The sequence below is a fragment of the Nanorana parkeri genome, unplaced genomic scaffold, assembly GCF_000935625.1.
Source record: "Nanorana parkeri isolate BGI_ZX_2015 unplaced genomic scaffold, ASM93562v1 scaffold2086, whole genome shotgun sequence".
Classification (NCBI taxonomy): Eukaryota; Metazoa; Chordata; class Amphibia; order Anura; family Dicroglossidae; genus Nanorana; species Nanorana parkeri.
In genome coordinates, this window is record NW_017308354.1 from 95,738 (window position 1) to 116,334 (window position 20,597).

Below are 20,597 nucleotides of genomic sequence, written 5' to 3' on the forward strand. Positions count from 1 at the left end.
TGTATTCATGTTTGCAGCGTTCTGTGAATGTAACAAGGGTGTGATGTGAGGAGTTTACTTTGTAGACGTTTGTGGCTTTCCTTTACCCCCGACGGTATTCATCACATGAGAATGTCTTTTGTGACCTGGTGTTGCCCTTTCCTCATTGTTCAGTGCACATGGCAATGGCTTTTCTTTTCCATAGCATTCAAATCCGGCACATGTGGCTGCAGACTGCTTTGAACGATGTCCCATGATGCAAATTTGCCTCCTGACCTTCTGTACTCTTGTGACTCATGAAAACCTCCCAAGAACAGTGAACTCGTGTCCATTCCTGAATGTGAATGTTCGAAATTCCCCTTAGCTGTACAGATAATTCACAGCTAGGGATCCACCGATACCTGTACTTGCCCAAATGCTCCCATACCTACCCCCGATATCCGAACTTCCGGTCAGAGGGAGATTTCCTCTGACCAGCAGTGCCACAAGGGAACATGGACCCGGCTTCCCGGCCAATCAGCATCGAGCCGACCAAACAGCTTGGAGACGGTTTCCAGGCCAATTTAAGACCCCGAGCCACAGGTAATGACCCACCTCCCAGCTTCCTGATTGGCAAGGAACCTGCTCATTGGCTGGGATGCCGGCTTCCCTGTCAATCAGCATGGAGCCGGCTTCCCGACCAATCAAAGCCGGGCAGCAGGTAATGACCCACCTCCCGGATTCCTGATTCGCAGGGAAGCCGGCTCCATGCTGATTGGCTGGGATGCCAGCTTCCCGGCCAATAGGCATGGAGCCGGCCAATCAGGAAGCCCGGTAGCAGGTAGTGACCGGCCTCCCGGATTCCTAATTGGCCGGGAAGCTGGCATCCTGGCCAATCAGGAATCCAGGAGGCGGGTCATTACAAACAGCCTGATGGATGCTGATTGGCTGGGAAGCCGGCTTCCTGGCCAATCAGCATGGAGCCGTCCAAACAGCATGGAGATGTTTGGTCAGGAAGCCAGCTCCATGCTGATTGGCTGGGATGCCGGCTTTCCCGGCCAAACAGCATCGAGTCGGTTTCCCGGGCAATCAAGAAACCGGGCAGCGGGTAATTACACACGGCCCAGCTTCCTGATGGGAAGCCAGCTCCATGCTACCGGAAGTTTCGGTACTCGGTATCGGCGAGTACCAAGAGATAAATATCGGTACTCGTACTCGATTCCAAAAAACCGCATCCGTAATTCACAGTGTTTCCTATCCTGTCCTATATAGTATTACAGAAGCCACGCTCACAGCCACAGGTTCTGCCTCCAGTCAGTGGAGCTCCCATTACCAGTACACCCATTGGTCTTTCCTCTATAGCCTGCCCACAGCAAACGCTACTCCCTTCACTGTATCCATACCAGCAGTGAGATGATCCCCTTACTGCGTACATCTATTGTTTTTATAACCCATCTCCGGGAAAACAAAAAACAGTACCCTTAGACCAGGGCTGGACAAAATTGCTTTGAATCTACGAGCCAGCTAAAAAAGTTAGGAGTCAGGTTAGTTTTTTTTTTTAACTGTCAAAGCTTTATTTTCAACGACAGCACATTAATAGCTTATTGGAGATGACAGGTTCTCTTTAAGGTGATATTAGTGTCACCTTTCACACTTCAATTGCTTTAGCTGGGGAATGGCAGCTGCATGCTGAGGTAGTTGAATGTCAACACAGAAGGCAGTGACTGGGAGCAAATTGCAATAGCCAATAGCAGGCTGGTTATTGCTCCTGGTCGCTGGATGGGAGACGTGTCGCCGGCTTTCTATCGCCAGCAGTTGATCCGAAAAGGGGGCACGGAGGGCGCAGCAGGGCAGGCGGGTGAATGCAGAGTCACAGCAACTGACAGCGGTCTCTCTTCCCCGCTGGGTGCCAGCTGCAGAAGTCTGTGTCCCCTCCGATCCTCACTGCTTCTGCTGATACAGGAGGGGAGAGCAGCGGGGATCAAAGGGGACATAGACCGCAACATGCAGCAGGCTCCCAGTGGGGAGGAGAACACAGGCACAGCGCACAGTAAGGCCTCATTCACACGAGAGAAAGCCTGAAAAGTGAAAAAAGCCGCTGTCTTCCTCTATGGGAGTACGGGGCCGTATGCCGCCCTACGCTCACCCGCCCTGCACGTCCGTGCGGGTGTCCGTACCCGTACGCTGACAGGATGGATCATGTCTGCGTCCGAGCCAGGACACCCGCACCCGTGCGGTCCTGCACTTGGGGTGAGCACAGGGCAGCGTATGACCGCGTAGTCCCATAGAGAAGGACGGGGGCTGCGTACTAATCACACTCAGCACCTGTCATTCCCGGAGCTGCCCGATCCGGCCGTGCACGCAGCACAGAGCTGTACGTGCCGGCCTTTTCTCCTGTGAATGAGGCCTAAGGGTTAATACATACGGGTGTAGAAAATGCGGCATTCAGATCCATATGGCACGTGTTTTTTGTTTTTTTCAGATGTGAACGCAGCAGTGTTGTAGGCTATAGGGCCCAGTGGATGTCAGTCTGGAGGAGCGGGCGTTCCTATGCAGACTGCATTTGCATGCAGACCACCCTAGGTAATGCTCACCTGTGATGCTGAGCCTCCATGATTGAAAGAACTGGAATCCAATGAATGAAAGAGGCGGGGTCAGGGACAGTTAAGCTGGGGAGGAAACAGCTAAGTAGTGCTGCACGTCACTAAATGAGGCGGGCTCTATCTGACTTGCTGCAGCTTGTAACACGCATTGTGAGAAGCTTGCAGTGTGCGGTGACATCAGTGTAAGCAATTTCAGGAGACGAGACGGTACTGATGTGTAAAACTAAAGGTAAGGCCGGAGTTCATCTTTAAGGTTCTGTTCCATTATCAAGCGTAAAGTTCACTTTCAATGGAATGCATGCTGATGATTTCTTTCACTTGTTTATACTTATGCATTGTCCTTCTTCATGGGCAGGCGGAAGACATCCCTTTAACCGCGGTACAGATTGGGTTGCAGAAAGGTGAGTCTGTCTGAGAACGGAGCAGCTGCCTAATGTCCACTGCAGACCAGTAACATCACATCGTATTGTTCACATGTCTGTATTAATCATGCTGCACTGCTAGAATTGTGCCTAGAATGTCCCTAAGGGGTCACGCTACAAGCCTACTAGATGGCAAGCGGCGCATTGAATTGACACAACTGTATAAAGTTATTTGCCTCTAGAAGATGCAGAGATCACATAGCTTCTACTCTTACCACACGCCTGCATCCATCATCATTGAAACTATTGGTACTTACCACGTGGTGTATTAGTGAATCCTGACGCTCCTTGTTTCAAGGGGCCAGCGAGATCTCTGACGCATGCAAGCCTCTGAAGAAGAGAAGCCGCGCCTCCACCGACGTGGAGCTTGCAAATTCCTCCTACCGCGATGCTTCAGACTCTGACTCCCGCGGCCTGAACGACGCGCAGGTGAGTTCTCCATCTTACTTGTAACTGCAAATCATAGATTTCTGAATGGCAAAAGTGACCCCCGGAAGCCTTTAGATGGCCCCACTCTCACTTTTTAGACTTTGCCGGGTGCCGTCACTTTTGAGATAGGCTCTTTATATATATATATATATGTAATAAATAAACATCCTGCATGTGACGGGTGACTTTGCCGGGTGACGTCACTCATGAGATAGGCTCTTCATGTATATGTAATAAATAAACATCCTGCATGTTAATAGCCAAGACAGCAGTGGCCCTTATGATTTCCCATTCTTATGTTTGATTGTCACTGCTTCTGCGCCTGTTTTAGCTGAGTGCTGGCAAGAATATGCAAATCCAGATAGACAGAGATACAGTACAGAATTGCTGCTGCACGGTAGTAGCTGAAGGGGTTGTTCACACTAGGACCCATCTGCAGCAGGGCCATATTTTGAACGGTTGCTTGGCACAAGAACTGGCGGTGCTGCGCTAGGGGGAGGCTGAGGAGTCTCTCACCTAGAAGGAAGGCACTGAACATGGGGTCACGGCCCACCAGTTGAGAACCAGGGCTATACCATGACCGGGATAAATGAGAATCTTCACTGACATAGTAGAAAAGCAGGCACAAACACTCTCTAATATTGTGGCCCATTGATAATCTTCTGGGAATGTTTATGCCTGAGCATATTTTATTCAGAAATGTAGCAGATGGATTTCCAGACGTAAAGACGCGGGTGTCACCAAATCAAAGGCAAATAACATATTGAAGTCTTTGAAATAGGCTGCAGTTACATTTGCACCCGATCCACAATTGATTTACTCATCCCCCCCCCCAATTTTAAGCGGTTGTTATCACAGAAGCAGTTTAGTTCTGGTGGACACAGGTGTAAAGACTGCCGGGTGAACCTGAAATGTTGCTTCTTAGGAGCTGTAGGGAGTATAAGGCCTCATCCACACGAGAAAAGGCCGGCATGTACAGCTCCGCGCTGCGTGCACAGCCGTATCGGGCAGCTCCCGGGAAGGACAGGCGCTGCGTGTGATTAGTACGCAGCCCCCGTCCTTCTCTATGGGAGTACGTTGCCCTGCGCTGACCCGCCCTGCACGTCGGTGCGGGTGTCCGTACTCGTACGCTGACAGGATGGATCCTGTCTGCGTCCGAGCTGGGACACCCGCACCCGTACGGACCTGCACTTGAGGTGAGCGTAGGGGGGCGTATGGCCGCATACTCCCATAAAGAAGGACCGGGGCTGCGTACTAATCACACTCAGCACCTGTCCTTCCCGGGAGCTGCCTGATATGGCCGTGCACGGAGTACGGAGCTGTACGTGCGGGCCGATTGTTGTGTGAATGAGGCCTTAGGAGTATTGAGTCAGTTTTCCTAAAACTCATTTTCGTTATAATGGGCCACGGTGTTCTTGGAAACTGTTACATGCAGGAGCTCTCAGTGGGCTTAGTGACACACACGCTTCATGGGGACCTTACATGAAGTCACTTGTGATGCAGGGATCTAGGATATAGGGAAACACAAACAGTTCTTTAATCCCCCTGGAATGCAAAGTATCCATTTACTCAGTGGACAGTCTTTTCTTTTCTTGTTCATCAACATTGATATTTAACTTACCCATTGTTGAAACTGATGCATGTAAGCCAACACCTTTACCAGGAAGCAGGCAGGAGAAGGTGCTATGTCATCCATTTATTTGGCCATCTGACCCTGCTGATGCAGGAAAATAGATTTCTGAAGATTAGCATTTGCATAGGTGCTATGCCTACCCCCTTACCTCTTAAAGGAGAACTATTGGGAGAGTAAAATGTATTCCTCCCAATAGTTTGAGCTGGCGTGTGACACTGCAACTGTTACACGCCGGCTCTGTAGCTGAAGAACTGAGCAATCACAAACCGCTGATTGCTCAGCTCATGGCTTCGGTCACCAATCCCCTATCACTATCAGACACCACAGGGATTCCTCCCTCCCCGCTCTCTGTTCCTCCAGAGCTCATTGGGGGGACAGACAGGGGTGAACACAGCTGGTGCTGGCTCTAGAGAGGCAGAGCCAGCTTTCAATCAGGCAGCAGGGTGGATCCCGACAGTATTGTCAGCATCCTTCCTGGCTGCAGTGTGGCTCTGTGCTGTCAGCATATATTTGCTGAATTTGGGACACTGGAGGACATTAGTAAATGTCCCAAAACAGAACTAAAGCAAAAAAGGTTTGGCTTTAGTTCTCTTTTAACAAGCAGTAAATGAGCTTTAAAAAGTCCCTCACTGACCTCTATAGCTGGAGGCACTGTGGAGTAATTCATCCTACACTGCACAGCACAAACACTTTCATTTTAGCACAGCTCATTCTGCTTCTTCTGCCAGCAGCCTTCCCTAATATTATCCAATGTAGACATCGACTAGGTGCCCTGGAAGAGGGGAGAACAGGGTGCCAAGGGAAGAACTTCAATGTATCTGCTGTAAAATCATTGGCTGCAGTTTGGCTCTACACTGTCTGCATATGGCAGGCAGTAGCTATTTGCTGAGTTTGGGGTCACAGAGGACATTTACTAATGTCCTCCTGTGACCCAAAAGAAAACTAAAGCCAAATAAAGCTTTGTCTGTAGTTCTCTTTTAAGCCGGTCATATACTGGTTGAATTTCGGCCGGTGTTTTGTCCCATCAGCACCCCTCTTTTCAAAAATGATTGGCCAGACAGTGAGTGCAGCCAATCAGCCACCACTGTCGGAATACAATAGCCCAGCTGGGGGCATGCCCCCATGGGGGAATCAAGTGCTTTTTTTCTTATTCGGCCTTAGGACTCGATCACACACACGCCACAGCGCGTTCTGGCCACATTGGGGCCGGAACGCACTGGATCGCATTGCAGCCAGCTCACTTTGTCGTGGGGCAAGAGGGGGCATGGTGGTGCATTGAGCTTAATGGCACCGCAGCCATGCCCTCTGGCCGCAGTGCGATTGGCCGCATGGGAAACCGTGGCACATCAATGTCTGCGTTCCGGTCCGGTCAGATAAAATAGTGCTTGTAGCATTGTTTCTGAGCAGAACGCAGACATTGATGTGCCACACGCTCCCATGCGGCCGGAGGGCATGGCTGTGGTGCCATTGAGTTCAATGCACCGACACGCCCCCTCCCGCTCCACAACAAAGTGAGCCAGCCCCAATGCGATCCAGTGCATTCCGGCCCCAATGGGGCTGGAACAGACTGTGGCTGGTGTCAACTAGCCCTTAGGTGGATATGGCCAGGCCTGCCGCTGGGTAACTCTGACACTGTATTGGGAGATTTGGGTGGGGACATTGTGAAGTAGTGAATTAGACTTCATGGGGATCTGGGTTGTTGTTGGGAGTAAAAAGGGTAAGTTATGACCTCACACTTTATGTTGCCTTCTTCCTGGTAAAGCTGTTTTCACCATAAAGCCGGCCATTCATAGCTAATAGTTGTGATATTATGGGATGTATTCAAGGCAAAAAGAAAACAGGCTGATTCAGTCAAGCAGTGCAAGGAGTAATGGTGAGGTGCAGAAACCTATAGCAGACGATCACAAGTCACCCCTTAGTGTGTTCATAGTAGGAATCTGGAAGCTTGTTGCAGTGAGTTATTGCCTTTTGCACTTCCTCTTGGCTTCTGCCTCATTGAATATTCTGATATATGTTACTTTACTTAAACAAGGGTAGGCATCCTCAGCACTCCAGCTGGTGTGGAACTACAAGTCCTAGGAGGCATTGCAAGACTGTGACAGCCGCAGGCATGACTGCCAGAGGTAATGTCATGATGGGATTTGCAGATCCAAAACAGCTGGAGTGCCAAGGTTGTCTACCCCTGCACTATAATAAAGGGAAGTAGAGCAAAAAACACGGCAACAAGCCAGATTCTTATCATTCACATGCAGCAAGGAATATAGGTACCACGGCTAACTCCCCCAATTACTGTATAGCCAGCTCTTGTATCAGTGAAATGGTCCCAAATACCCCTGTTGCTTGTGTCTTTTACATTTACTGCATGCACAATGGGCTGCGAATTACTCTTTCTGTAATGTCTGGTCTTCTGAACACAGATCAGCTTTGATAAGCAGCCGGACAGCCCATCGGCCAATGCAGACGCAGATGCCTCTGATGTGCAGTCGGTAGATTCCAGCGTATCTCGGTGGTCAAGCAAGAGAGACACGGTGTGCCAGGTATGTATGGAAGTTGCTTGGTTTATAATCCATAAGTTCTGCAAAGAGCTAATTAAGTGTTTCCCAAACTGGTCCGTAGAGACCACTTACAGAAAATACTTTCCTTTTCTCACCACAGCATGACAGGTCAGGGGTGTTGCCCCGGGTGCCACATTTTTAGGGGCGCTGCGTTCAGCTCTCTCTTTCGCGCTGGGAGCCAGCTGCATGCTGCGGTCTGTGTCCCCTCCTACCCCTGTATCCGCAGAGGCGTTGCGGATTGGGAGGGACACAGAGCCGATCCAGCTGCCAGCCAGCACCCAGCAGGGAAGAGAGGGCAGTGTCACGATGCCAAGTTGGGTTGTCAGGATAGATAGCAGGTAGGGGTCAGAGCTTTAGGATGCCAAGCGGAGGATCAGTACTGATCACTCCGGTGTTTGTAAATAACTGAGAACATAGTAAGCTTACTATGTCTACAGTTATGAATGAACAGGAAGTGCTATACATAATTTCCTGTTCATTCATAACTGGGGGACATAGTAATCACTTACTCATTTCTTGAATGGTGCAAGCAGTACAGAGGCTTCTTGTCCATTCATAACTGGAGAGAGTACTATGCCATCTCAGTTTGTGTTATATTATTATAGATACATTTTAGTGGGCGTGTATTAAACAGAGGAAGTAAGAAAGCAAGATTTCACAGCCCAAATAGCAATTGTTAACTGTGTTGAATTATTATTATTATTAGAAGAGTATCCCCTTGACAAATGAGCATTCTATTGCAGAGTCGGCCACAGTTTTTATGATGTGTCAACTGTCCAGAGATTTAACTCTTTTCTTTACAGGGAGCATTTGTTTGTTGGCAAAGTGAATTTATAAACACCTCGTCTTGAAGTGGTTAAAGCAGAACCCTGGGCAAAAATGTTCTTAACCCTTGCAGTGGGGCCACCCCTCCCCCCCCCCTGCAGGTGCTCGTTTTTGCCTAGGTGCTAAAAGAAAAAGTTATACTTGGAGCCGACTGGCTCTTAGGCCGGCCCCTGGAGCCTCCTGCTGGCCATACATTAGGCAAAATTTGTCCGGTTCTACTGTAACACAATCCTGCTGGCTCCCGGCTTGGACAGACTAGCTCCCGAATTCCAGATTCATTTGTCCACCCCCCCTGTATAGTGAAGTATGACTTGTTGTATATGCTGTACATTTATATTTGATGGCAGAAATCATTTACAAATAACCTTTCCAGATCTGTGAAAGTTATGGGGAGTCGCTGGTGTCTTGCGATGGGGACTGCTCTCGTCTCTTCCACATGGAGTGTCTGGGCATGGATGCATTGCCAGATGGGAAGTTCATCTGCATGGAGTGCAAGACCGGTATGTCCACGTCTCCGATTCTGTCTTAAACGCAGAGTAGAAATAGATATACAATGGTTTACTGTTTCACATGCTACATTTGCAACATTCAGGCCCGGTTCACACCTGGGCGTTTTGTAGCGCGTTCGAACGCTCTGCAAAACGCTCAAACACAGAAATCCCATTGTTTCCTATGGGTATGGTTCACACCTGGGCGTATTTCAGCCCGTCTGAACGTGCTACAAAACGGCCTACGCCCAAAGAAGTACATGTACTTCTTTGGGGCGTTTTGGTCTCGCGTTTCCATTGGGATACAGCCAAGTAGCCCACGGAAACGCAAGTTTTTCGCGTGTTTTTTTACTGCAAATCGCAGGAAAAAACGTGACAAACGTGCATATTCAATACGCCTAGGTGTGAACCCAGCCTTAGTAATTTACACACCTGCACACCCCTGAAGATCGCTCTATATATATGTTTTTTTAAATCAATTTTTTACTTTTTTACAGTAGTATTCAACTCCTCAAACCTTTTTCAATAATGAGTCCAGATCAAACAAAGATACACTCACCGGCCACTTTATTAGGTACGCCTTGCTAGTACTGGGTTGGACCCCTTTTATCTTCAGAACTGCTTTAATTCTTCGTGGCATTGATTCAACAAGGTGATGGAAAACATTGCTTAGAGAGTTTGGTCCATAATGACATGATGACATCACGCAGTTGCTGCAGATGTGTCGGCTATGATGTGAAACCTCCACCAGCCTGAACCGTTGATACAAGGCAGGATGGATCCATGCTTTCATGTTGTTCACATCAAATTCTGACTCGACCATCCGAATGTCACTAACAGAAATGGAGACTCATCAGACCAGGCAACGGTTTTCCAATCTTCTATTTTACAATTTGAGCCCGTGCATACTGTAGCCTCCGTTTCCTGTTCTCAGCTGACAGGAGTGGCCCCGGTGTGGTCTTCTGTGGCTGTAGCCCATCTGCTTCAAGGTTCAACATGTTGTGCGTTCAGAGATGGAATTCTGCATACCTCGGATGTAACGAGGGGTTATTTGAGTTTCTATCAGCTTGAACCAGTCTGCCCATTCTCCTCTGACATCAACCAGGTAGTCTTGCCCAGAGAGCTGCCGCACACTAAATATTTTCTCTTTTTCGGACCGTTCTCTGTAAACTCTATGAGATGGTTGTGTATGAAAATCCCAGGAGATCAGCAGTTGCTGAAATACTCAGACCAGCCCGTCTGGCACCAACAACCATGCCACGTTCAAAGTCACTTAAATCCCCTTTCTTCCCCATTCTGATGCTCGGTTTGAACTTCAGCAGACCATCTTGACCATGTCTACATGCTGAAATGTATTGAGTTACTGCCATGTGATTGGCTGATTAGATATTTGTGTTAACGAGCAGTTGAAGAGGTGTACCTAATAAAGCGGCCGGTGAGTCTACATTACCCAGCAAAGTATTTCTTTCCACTTTTGCTCCAAGCACTTACAGTCATCATGTTTCCAAACAGCTCCAACTCTCTCTCTGCTCAGCTTCCCTGAACTTCCTGTCCTGCACAAGATCACAAGGACAGAGCAGCTGTCCATCTACTGGCTCGGAGAAGAGAGAAAGGAGCAGGGAGGAGGAGAGTGAGTTGCCTTGCGGTGCCTGTGTGTTCATGGAGACACACGCAACTTACTAGCACACACAAAGGTGGATCCATAAGACTCTGCAAGGGAAAGACTCTGCAAGGGAAAGGGGCCCCCTAAAACAGGATATCAGGGCCAGTGCTCAGACCAGCTGATTCTGCAGGAAACTTACAGGGCTATTCACAGAAGGGTGAAGGGTTTGGAGAAGGCAGGAGAAGTGAACAATATAGGACGACATAGCTGAACTGGAAAGTGAGCTGAATTGGAGCATTTTTCCAAATCAGCTATTTTGGCCTAGATCAGGGGTAGCCCAACTCCGGCCTGCCAGCTGTGGTGCAACTACAAATCCCATGATGCATCTCTCTCCGGGAGTCATGCCTGTGGGAATCGTGCAATGCTTCATGGGATTTGTAGTTCCACCACAGCTGGAGGGCCTGGAGTCTGGCTACCCCTGGCCTAGATTGTTCACTTCTCCTGCCTTCTCCAAACTCTTCACCCTTTTGTGAATGACCCTGTTAGAGTTTTAAATGTCAAGGAGCAGCATCCACTGTAAGCGATTTCATCAGCATTTGAAATTGCTTAGAAACCTTTTGACTTTAATATCAATTGAAATACAATCTTTGTTTTAAAAACAATTATACATGATAAAGGATTCCCAGAACACTATGGGTTAGCTAAAGGAAGAACTTAGCAGAAGCTGCCTGCCTTTAGGCTTGCTGTGTTTGATTGAAACCTTAGATGGAGGAGCATAGAGGGAAATGACTGCTCCCATATCTTGCAAATATTTCATATAAAAGTCCAGCTACAACATTGGCTCTTTATAATGTAATATTTGTATTATTGGTCTAAAGAAAGAGCTAAACTTGTAATTAAAGAAACCCATACAGAATCAGATGTTTACTTGCCATAGTAAAGAATTCCCAAATCCCATGGCTCTGTCCACCCCATGCTCAAAATCTCGTGCTGCCATTTTAAATATTACATGATCGGCTGCCGGCTTCTTCTTCCTGGCACGTCTTGTGTTCGAATGGACTTTTTTCCTGAGATCTCATAAGATCACTTAGTTCGCCTTCGAGAGCTCTCAGAAAGGCACCGGTGATGTTGCCCAGGGGGGCAGCTTGGAGGCCAGGGCTAGGTCACCAGTGCCTCAGAATAGGCGGTAGTTAAAAAAAAAAGAATCAAAGTGTAAGTTTACTGCAAAAAACGGGAGTGGAAAGGGTTTCCTGTGAATATGCAGCGCTGCATGCGTCTGTGATTTTATGGTATAGGGTGAAAGGTCAGTGCTGAAGAAGAACTTTCATGATAGTGTATACACGGGAGTGCATACCAGTTGGTACGAGGGAAGGCCAATCAGTTCTTACCCTCAGCATGATCTGGATGTGCTAGGGATCTGATATTTTGCAGGTTTATAGGTGGATATCGTAGTAATATGCATGCCAATTTTTATTTCTGTAGGTCGTGGTAAATTATATCTGTAAAAAATAAGTCAAGGCAACTGGGCTTGCGGTATTTTTCTTGAAGACGTTTCACTGGTCGTCCAACCAGCTTTCTCCATTCAGAATTGAGAAAGCTGGTTGGATATACCATGACCTGGATGAATGAGAACCTTCACAGACATGTGGTGAATTATAGTTAGAGCCAAGAGAAATGGAGCAGTTGTCATGCCGGACAAAGTTGAATACAGAGCTCAACTTTCGCCACCACACTTGGTTCTGTGGCAGTTGACGGACGACCTTCCCTTGGGTCATCCTGTATATTTGTGCGACCGCACTTGAATTCTCTCTTCCATCGTTTGACAGTCTCATATGATGGACAATCCTCTCCATACACAGCTGACATCTCTTCATGGATTATTTGGGCAGATTTCTCTTGAAGATGGAGGAATCACGGCTCGGTATTCAACTTTGTCCGGCATGACACCTACTCCATTTCTCTTGGTTCTAACTATGATTCACCACGACCTACAAAAACAACAACTGGCGGCATGCATATTACTAAGATATCCACCTATAAACCTATAAATTTCAGATCCCTAGCACATCGAGATCATGGTGATGGTAAGAACTTATTGGCCTCCCCTCGTATAGTTATATATTATGACATCTTTTTGCGTTCCCCATAATCCACCGCTATGATATAAAGAAAACCCTTTTATTACAATGCAAATGTTTTGCTACATGTGAATGGATCACGTTTTCCAACGTGAAAGAGGACACTGTGTTGCTACCAATTGTTGTTCCAATGCTGTTCATTACCAACTCTTTAACATGTATAAGATAATCTCACATAAGCATGAACTCCAGGCTGACAGCTAAATACATACACCGGTCATCCATAATGTTATGATCACCTGACCATAATGAGTAGGTCCTACTTTAGCTGCCAAAAACAACCCTGATTCGTTGATGCAACAACTCCACTAGACCTCAAGGTATGCTGTGGTATCTGGCACCAAGCCATTTGATCTACAGTAGCTCTTCTATTGGATCAGACTACACAGGTCAACCTTCACTCCCCGCGTCCATCAATGAGCCCTGGCTGCCCTATGACCCTGTCACCAGTTCACCGGTTTTCCTTCCTTGGGCCACTTCTGGTCGGTCCTGACCGCAGCAGACCGGGAACATCCCACAAGAGCTGCAGTTTTGGAGTTGCTCTGACCCATCTAGACATCACAATTTGGCTCTCGTCAAAGTCACTCAAATCCTCGCACTTGTCCAATATTTCTGCTTCCAACACATCAACTTCAGGGACAAAATGTTCACTTCCTGCCTAATATATCCCCCCCACTTCCAGGTGTCATTGTAATATATCCCCCACTTCCAGGTGTCATTGTAATATATCCCCCCCACTTCCAGGTGTCATTGTAATATATTCCCCCCACTTCCAGGTGTCATTGTAATATATTCCCCCCACTTCCAGGTGTCATTGTAATATATTCCCCACCCACTTCCAGGTGTCATTGTAATATATTCCCCCCACTTCCAGGTGTCATTGTAATATATTCCCCACCCACTTCCAGGTGCCATTGTAATATATTCCCCCCACTTCCAGGTGTCATTGTAATATATTCCCCCCACTTCCAGGTGCCATTGTAATATATTCCCACCACTTCCAGGTGCCATTGTAATATATTCCCACCACTTCCAGGTGCCATTGTAATATATCCCCCCACTTCCATGTGTCATTGTAATATATTCCCCCCCACTTCCAGGTGCCATTGTAATCAGATAATTAATGTTATTCACCTCACCTCTCAGTGGTCAGAATGTTATGGCTGATCGGTGTATATGAAAGCTGTTGTATCTGCCAAAGAATTTGTATTTCTGTCTATTGTAAGAGTTACACAGCCTTGCCACCCTGCACAGCCAGCCAGCAGACCTGACTTTTCTCTGCTTGGTTTAGTCTCTGCCTACAGCCTGTGATTGGACATTGAAGGAGAAGCAGCAGACTGATGAGCTCATCTATTTGTCCCTCTGATCTCTTCTCCTATCAGCATGTAATTTGTTAGCACATGAGCACTGCAGCACAACTGATTGTCTCCTTGTGCTGTTTCTCCTTTCCCCCAGGCCTGCGTTCTTCTGTGCAGGGGGCTGATACCAGGTCAGAGTCATGTACTTACACTGGTTGCTTATTTAGTACAGTGGACTGTTCAATGAATACATATCTCCATAAACTGGATATTTGTGTTATCTGCCTGGAGTTCAGTCTTACATCTGTGTTGCCACTTGGTACATGGTAGGGCTCAGGCAAAGGTAAACATTCTGGTTGCTTCATGCAGACTCCTGAAATTGTTATTTATGTCTTCCACAGGTCTCCACACTTGTTTCTCCTGCAAGATCCCCAGTACCAGTGTCAGGCGCTGCTCCGTACCTTCGTGTGGGAAATTTTACCACGAAGCCTGCGCCCGCCAGTATTCAGGAACGGTCTTCGACTCGAAGGGCTTCCGGTGCCCGCACCACTGCTGTAGCTCTTGCAGCGCTGACAAGGACATGTACAGAGCCTGTAAAGGTGAACAGAGGTTCATGCAGATGGTTCATGCAGCTTCTAGAGCCCTGGTTCCCAACTCGAGCCCCTTTGGACCTTGCCATGTGGCCCCAGCAGTCAGTAGTGGGAGTGTTGATCAGTGAGCAGTGATCTCTAGCAGTCTCATGTAACATGTTCCCAGCCTCTGACTATCTCCTACAACAGCGTTTCTCAACCAGTTTTCAGCCATGGCACCCTTTAAATGTATACAAAATCTCGAGGCACCCCTGGCTAAAATGTAAAAAATGACGTGTGCACCCTCCAATATCCATAACAGAACCAAGATAAGGCTCTGGTATGGCTTTTAAGGGGGAACCCAAGGCAAAAACACTTCACATCATGAGTGGTCTTCACACCAGGAGCCTCCCTTTCAATCAGAACCCCCCTTTCATATCAGAGTTCCCCCTTCACATCCCTTCACCCTGTCCTACCATCACCTCCCTTCACGTGTGCTACCATCACATCCCTTCACCGTGTCCTACCACCACATCCCTTCATCGTGTCCTACCATCACATCCCTTCATCGTGTGCTACCATCACCACCCTTCAACGTGTCCTACCATCACATCCCTTCACCGTGTCCTACCATCACCTCCCTTCACCGTGTCCTACCATCACCTCCCTTCACCGTGTCCTACCATGACCTCCCTTCACCGTGTCCTACCATCACATCCCTTCACCGTGTCCTACCATCACCCCCCTTCACCGTGTCCTACCATCACATCCCTTCATCGTGTCCCACTATCACCTCCCTTCACCGTGTCCTACTATCACCTCCCTTCACCGTGTCCTACCATCACCTCCCTTCACCGTGTCCTACCATCACATCCCTTCACCTTGTCCTCCCTTCACCGTGCCCTACCATCACCTCCCTTCACCGTGTCCTACCATCACCTCCCTTCACCATGTCCTACCATCACTTCCCTTCACCGTGTCCTACCATCACCTCCCTTCACCGTGTCCTACCACCACATCCCTTCACCGTGTCCTACCATCACATCACTTCACCATGTCCTACCATCACCTCCCTTCACCGTGTCCTACCATCTCCTCCCTTCACCGTGTCCTACCATCACCTCCCTTCACCGTGTCCTACCATCACATCCCTTCACCGTGTCCTACCATCACATCCCTTCATCGTGTCCTACCATCACATCCCTTCACCGTGTCCTACCATCACATCCCTTCACCGTGTCCTACCATCACATCCCTTCACCGTGTCCTACCATCACATCCCTTCACCGTGTCCTACCATCACCTCCCTTCACCGTGTCCTACCATCACATCCCTTCACCGTGTCCTACCATCACATCCCTTCACCGTGTCCTACCATCACCTACCATCACCTCCCTTCACCGTGTGATTCCATCACCTCCCTTCACCGTGTCCTACCATCACATCCCTTCATCGTGTGATTCCATCACCTCCCTTCACCGTGTACTACCATCACATCCCTTCACCGTGTCCTACTATCACCTCCCTTTACAGTGTCCTACCATCACCTCCCTTCACCGTGTCCTACCATCACCTCCCTTCACCATGTCCTACCATCACATCCCTTCACCGTGTCCTACCATCACATCAATACAAAACACAAAAATTCCCCAGCCTCAACCTGCCAGCCAGCCTGCAACCAAACAAGTAGCCCTGTCAACAGTATGCGTTAAAATCCCATCACATCAGGAGCAGCAGCAACATGGCAGAGGGTCAGAGGCAGAGCAGGCCTGGACAGAAGTGAACTTCCATCCTTTTCTGTATGGTTCCATCCCTCCTTAAATTATAGTAATTCATTTTCATGGTGCTGGCAGCCGGCCCATCTACTCCATGGACCCTGTTCTAAAAATATTGAGGCACCGTGGAGAAAGCCAGAAGGCACCCCAAGGTGACATGGCACTCTGGTTGAGAAAGGCTGTCCTACAACATGTCTCTACACATATCTGTAGCATGTGCACAGTTTCTGGCCATTCCCTCTGGTAAGCCTGCAGACTCTCAATAATATGTGCGGCCTCCTATACCTTACAAGTGGGCAACCACTGTACTAGAGTGTAATTCCAATCATGCAGAACATAAAGGTTACACATTTACCACATAATGATCTACTGCAGTGGTTCCCAACCTGTGTATCCTCAGGACCCACATTTGTCCTTGGTCATTAAGTCATGACCCAAGTCACACTGCAATGGAATGCGCAGCATTGCAGTACCGGGCATTTGGGTGCAGGCGATAGGACTGTGGGTGGGAGGTCACGGCTGTTGTTTCTGAAGCAAACATATGCATTGCCTATGCTTTAATGGCTCCCTCCCCAGCAGCACATTCTCACCTTTCCTGCACTTGCCTCTGCTGTGTTCAGTCAGTTCTGAAAATACTCAGCACTCAGGGCTATAGAGAAACATGTGACCCTCCCCTTTTTTGACAGCACTGGTGCTTGGTGAATGGCTCATCTCTGTCACATGGGGGCAGGGAGAGAGTCCTCTGCTTTGTGCAAGCTCTAATTACAGTGTCTCTGAGCTTGCCTTCCTTGCTTTGGGCAACTGATTGGAGTGGTGTGGAAGCAAAGGCAGGTGAGTATATGCTGCTGGGGTGAGGGGGCATTAAAGCAAACTTGTTTTTTGCCCTTCATGGGCAATGTATATGTTTTCTTTAAGCAGCTAAGTTTCAGTTTATAAGAAGCAGCAGAAGGCAAACATACAAGGTTTTCATTGTGGTTTTATGCTTTGCAGGGCGCATGTTACGCTGTGTGCGGTGCCCAGTGGCGTATCACAGTGGAGACAACTGCGTGGCTGCGGGCAGCCTCATCCTCACTGGTAGCCTCATCATTTGCAGCAACCATTCCAAGCGCAGTGGGCACTCTTCCTCTGCCGTCAACGTGAGCTTCTGCTTCGTTTGTGCTCGAGGTAAGCAATGTGAGTTGTGTGATGATTTTTATTATGCAGTTCCTGGGTAATATCGGGATCACTCTTCTAACAGATGTAACAGAATGGGTAAGGCACCAGAACATGTATAACTTACACTCTGCGGGGTGGAGAACTGGGGAAGATATGCTTTCAAACACAGTATTTTTACATATTGTCTGGGGATGAGGCTCAACAGGCTGGTATTAGCAAGGGGACAGGCTGGAATTGGCAGCAGTGAACCATGCACAAGACAGGGATTCCCAGGAACAGTCCATGCAGGTGTATCCTGCAATTTTATTAAGCTAGACAGCAAACAAGCATAGCATCAGTGCAGGAGGGCTTTGTGCAGCAAGTCCATAGCATGAGACAAACAGATAGTCTTGTCTGAGACACTAACCAAACTCAGGTCACTTCCTGACTAACAGAGTGACCCCCTAATGGGTTCTGCAAAACTAACAGGCAGTACTTGTACTTTTTTTTAGTTTTCTGTTAGCACTCAGCCTTTTCACCCAGCAGCAGGTTCCCACAGCAGAGAGAGAGCCCTGAGCATCAGTCAGCTCACATATATAAAGGCCTGTGCACAGCTAAGACTTAGGGCCCTTTCACTCCAGAAGCAGTGCGCACCGGCCCGATTCTAGCCAGAACGCACTGTCTCGCATTGCGGCCTGCTCACTTTTTTGTAGGGCAGGAGGGGGCGTGGCGGGCCATTGAAGTAAATGGCACCCTAGCAACGCCCTCCGGCCGCAATGCGATGGGCCACATGGGATCGCAAGGCACATTATGCCTGTGGTCCGGTCCAGTGCAATCAAAAAAGTGAGCCGGCCGCAATGCGAGGCAGTGCGTTCTGGATAGAATCGGGCCGGAAGGCACTGCATCTGGTGTGAATGGGCCCTAAAAATGAGGTCTTGCTACCAGATAAGACATGGAGCTACCAATGGAGGCTTATTCTCACCCAAAGCCCTACAAATCCTCCAGGCTTTGGGACCCAGAGTAGGAGTTATTAGGAAGCAACAAGCCTGTTTTCTTCACACCAGCCATATACTCTAGAGCTCCTCACCATGTGTAGAAACCAGAGGTGACACGTACACCGCATCCACAATCTTGCCAGCTAGTTCCTCAAAGCATGTAAAGAGTAAGTGAGAGCGAATGCTCAACTAGGAATAAGAAAAGAAAGGCAAGAACAGGTAAACAATGGATACAAAAGTGCCCAGTGTTTCACTGAAGAAAGGCAAGGTGGCCAATGTAGATATAGGAGAAGTGTGACCTTCCATGGAGGGAAATATGAAAGGCAGATGGCTTCAGGTTTGTAAGTTATTATGAGGTGAAGACGTTCCTCATGAAAGTCATAGGGGGTTATTTCAAAGAACAGTTCCCCATGCAAGTTGGGTTGTTGCCCATAATTCCTTGTTTAATGTTCTGTAGCGGTGTTTATGTGACTTATGGCCCTCTGCTTAAGATGTAAGTCCTCCCCCAAAAATGTGTCTGTGTGTGTTGGGTGGCGTAGGGAAACGTTACAATTTTGTATCCGGTTATTCTTGTTGTAGGATTTTCTTTTGGGGAGATCTCACTGGGGACAGGGAGCGATGGACAATGTCCAACCGTGACCTAGATAGCAATAGAATCCTGATGAGCGTCTCTACACGCTCTACTAAAATATATTATTCCCCTGTTACAGATATTTCCCCTCACTTTTTGTTCTGGTGACACCATACCGGGACAGGGAATTAGGGAAATCTTCATTTTAGGGAGGCTTAACAGGGACAAGAAGGGATGGGGATGCAGATAGGGTCTAACCCTTGTTCACTCTATCCAAAGCTAAACAGAAAGTGTTGGCTGGAATTACAATTTAACCTTGAATATGTTAAAGTGACACTAAACTTAGGAGGTAAAAATACATTCAAGTACTTCACCTATTACCAAAAATGTATCGTATTTGTGTATCACTCGGCTGTAAATCCTCCAATCATCTCTGAATTGGTGCAGACACTGTCTTCCTTCTGGAGGGGGGCTACTTTTATTCTCCATGGTCCCTGTGTGTGTTGTGAAGTAGTCACCGCTCCAAGCTCTCTCCCGCGATGGACTACAATCTCACGTTTAGTTTACCAATTTGTATTGAAATTGTAGTCCATCCCGGGAGTGAGCTTGGAGCGGTGACTACTTTACAACACACACACAGGGACCATGGGGAACAAAAGTAGCCCCCCTCCAATAGGGATGCACCGATATTAGTATTAGTATCGGTGCTGATGCTGAGTATTTGAGCGAGTACTTGTACTCACCCAAATGCTCCGTAAAGTAGCCCCCCTCCAGAAGGAAGGACAGTGTCAGCACCAATTCAGAGATGATTGGAGGATCTACAGCCGAGTGACACACAAATAAGATACATTGTTGTTCATAGTTAAAGCGGACCTTCACACTCAAACATCAAATTCTATCAATGCACCCCTCTATGTATGATGATTAATAAGAACATGGACATGTCAGGTGATTGTGAAATACTTACACTTGCAGAGCATTCACTTCCTGCTTTGAAAAGGCAAATTACTTCAGTTTGGCAAAGCAATGCACACTGGCATTGCCTTGACATCAGAAGAGCATTGCTGGGAAATCTCATCTGTAATCTCACGAGATCTCAGGGAAAGGCATTTTGCTCCCCTGAGATGATGTGCATGTGAAGTGAAGGGTGAGCTTGTAATCTGCCCTTAGTAAACATGGCGACTGGGGAAGAAAAGAGAAATAAGGAATGCAAAGGATACAAAGCCAAAGGATACAAAGGCAATCATCTAGAAGTATGTGATTGTAGATTGTCATCACTAAACATTTCTAAAGGTGTCTTTGTTGTTATTTTAAACCTATGGGGAAAGGTCCACTTTAAGGTACTTGTAATGTATTTTTAAGATTTAACTCCTGAGTTTAGTGTCACTTTAAATGCTGTATGAGGCCGGAGCCCTCTTCTTAAATCTGCTGTGCTAAACAGGACTCATTGTTAGGGGAAATGCTGCCATAGCTACTGACAGAACAAAATAGTTATTTGTGACATCTGCTTGTATTGTAGCTTTATGTGAATTCTCTCCCTTGATGGGGGTTTTCTTTAATTAGTTTCCTTTTAGAGACAGGCAGCAATAAGGGTGGGGGGG

General features: G+C 47.8%; 1 protein-coding gene across 1 annotated transcript in view; it reads left to right on the forward strand.

Moving 5' to 3' along the window:
• The window catches only part of WHSC1L1 (Wolf-Hirschhorn syndrome candidate 1-like 1), a 125,680-nt gene that overhangs the window by 65,079 nt on the left and 40,004 nt on the right, over window positions 1–20,597 (forward strand). The window contains exons 8-13 of the mRNA XM_018572617.1: window positions 2,917–2,962; window positions 3,282–3,412; window positions 7,463–7,582; window positions 8,799–8,925; window positions 14,354–14,551; window positions 17,287–17,460. Of these exons, the coding sequence (XP_018428119.1) occupies window positions 2,917–2,962; window positions 3,282–3,412; window positions 7,463–7,582; window positions 8,799–8,925; window positions 14,354–14,551; window positions 17,287–17,460 (796 nt within the window). The remainder of the gene's footprint in view (window positions 1–2,916; window positions 2,963–3,281; window positions 3,413–7,462; window positions 7,583–8,798; window positions 8,926–14,353; window positions 14,552–17,286; window positions 17,461–20,597) is intronic.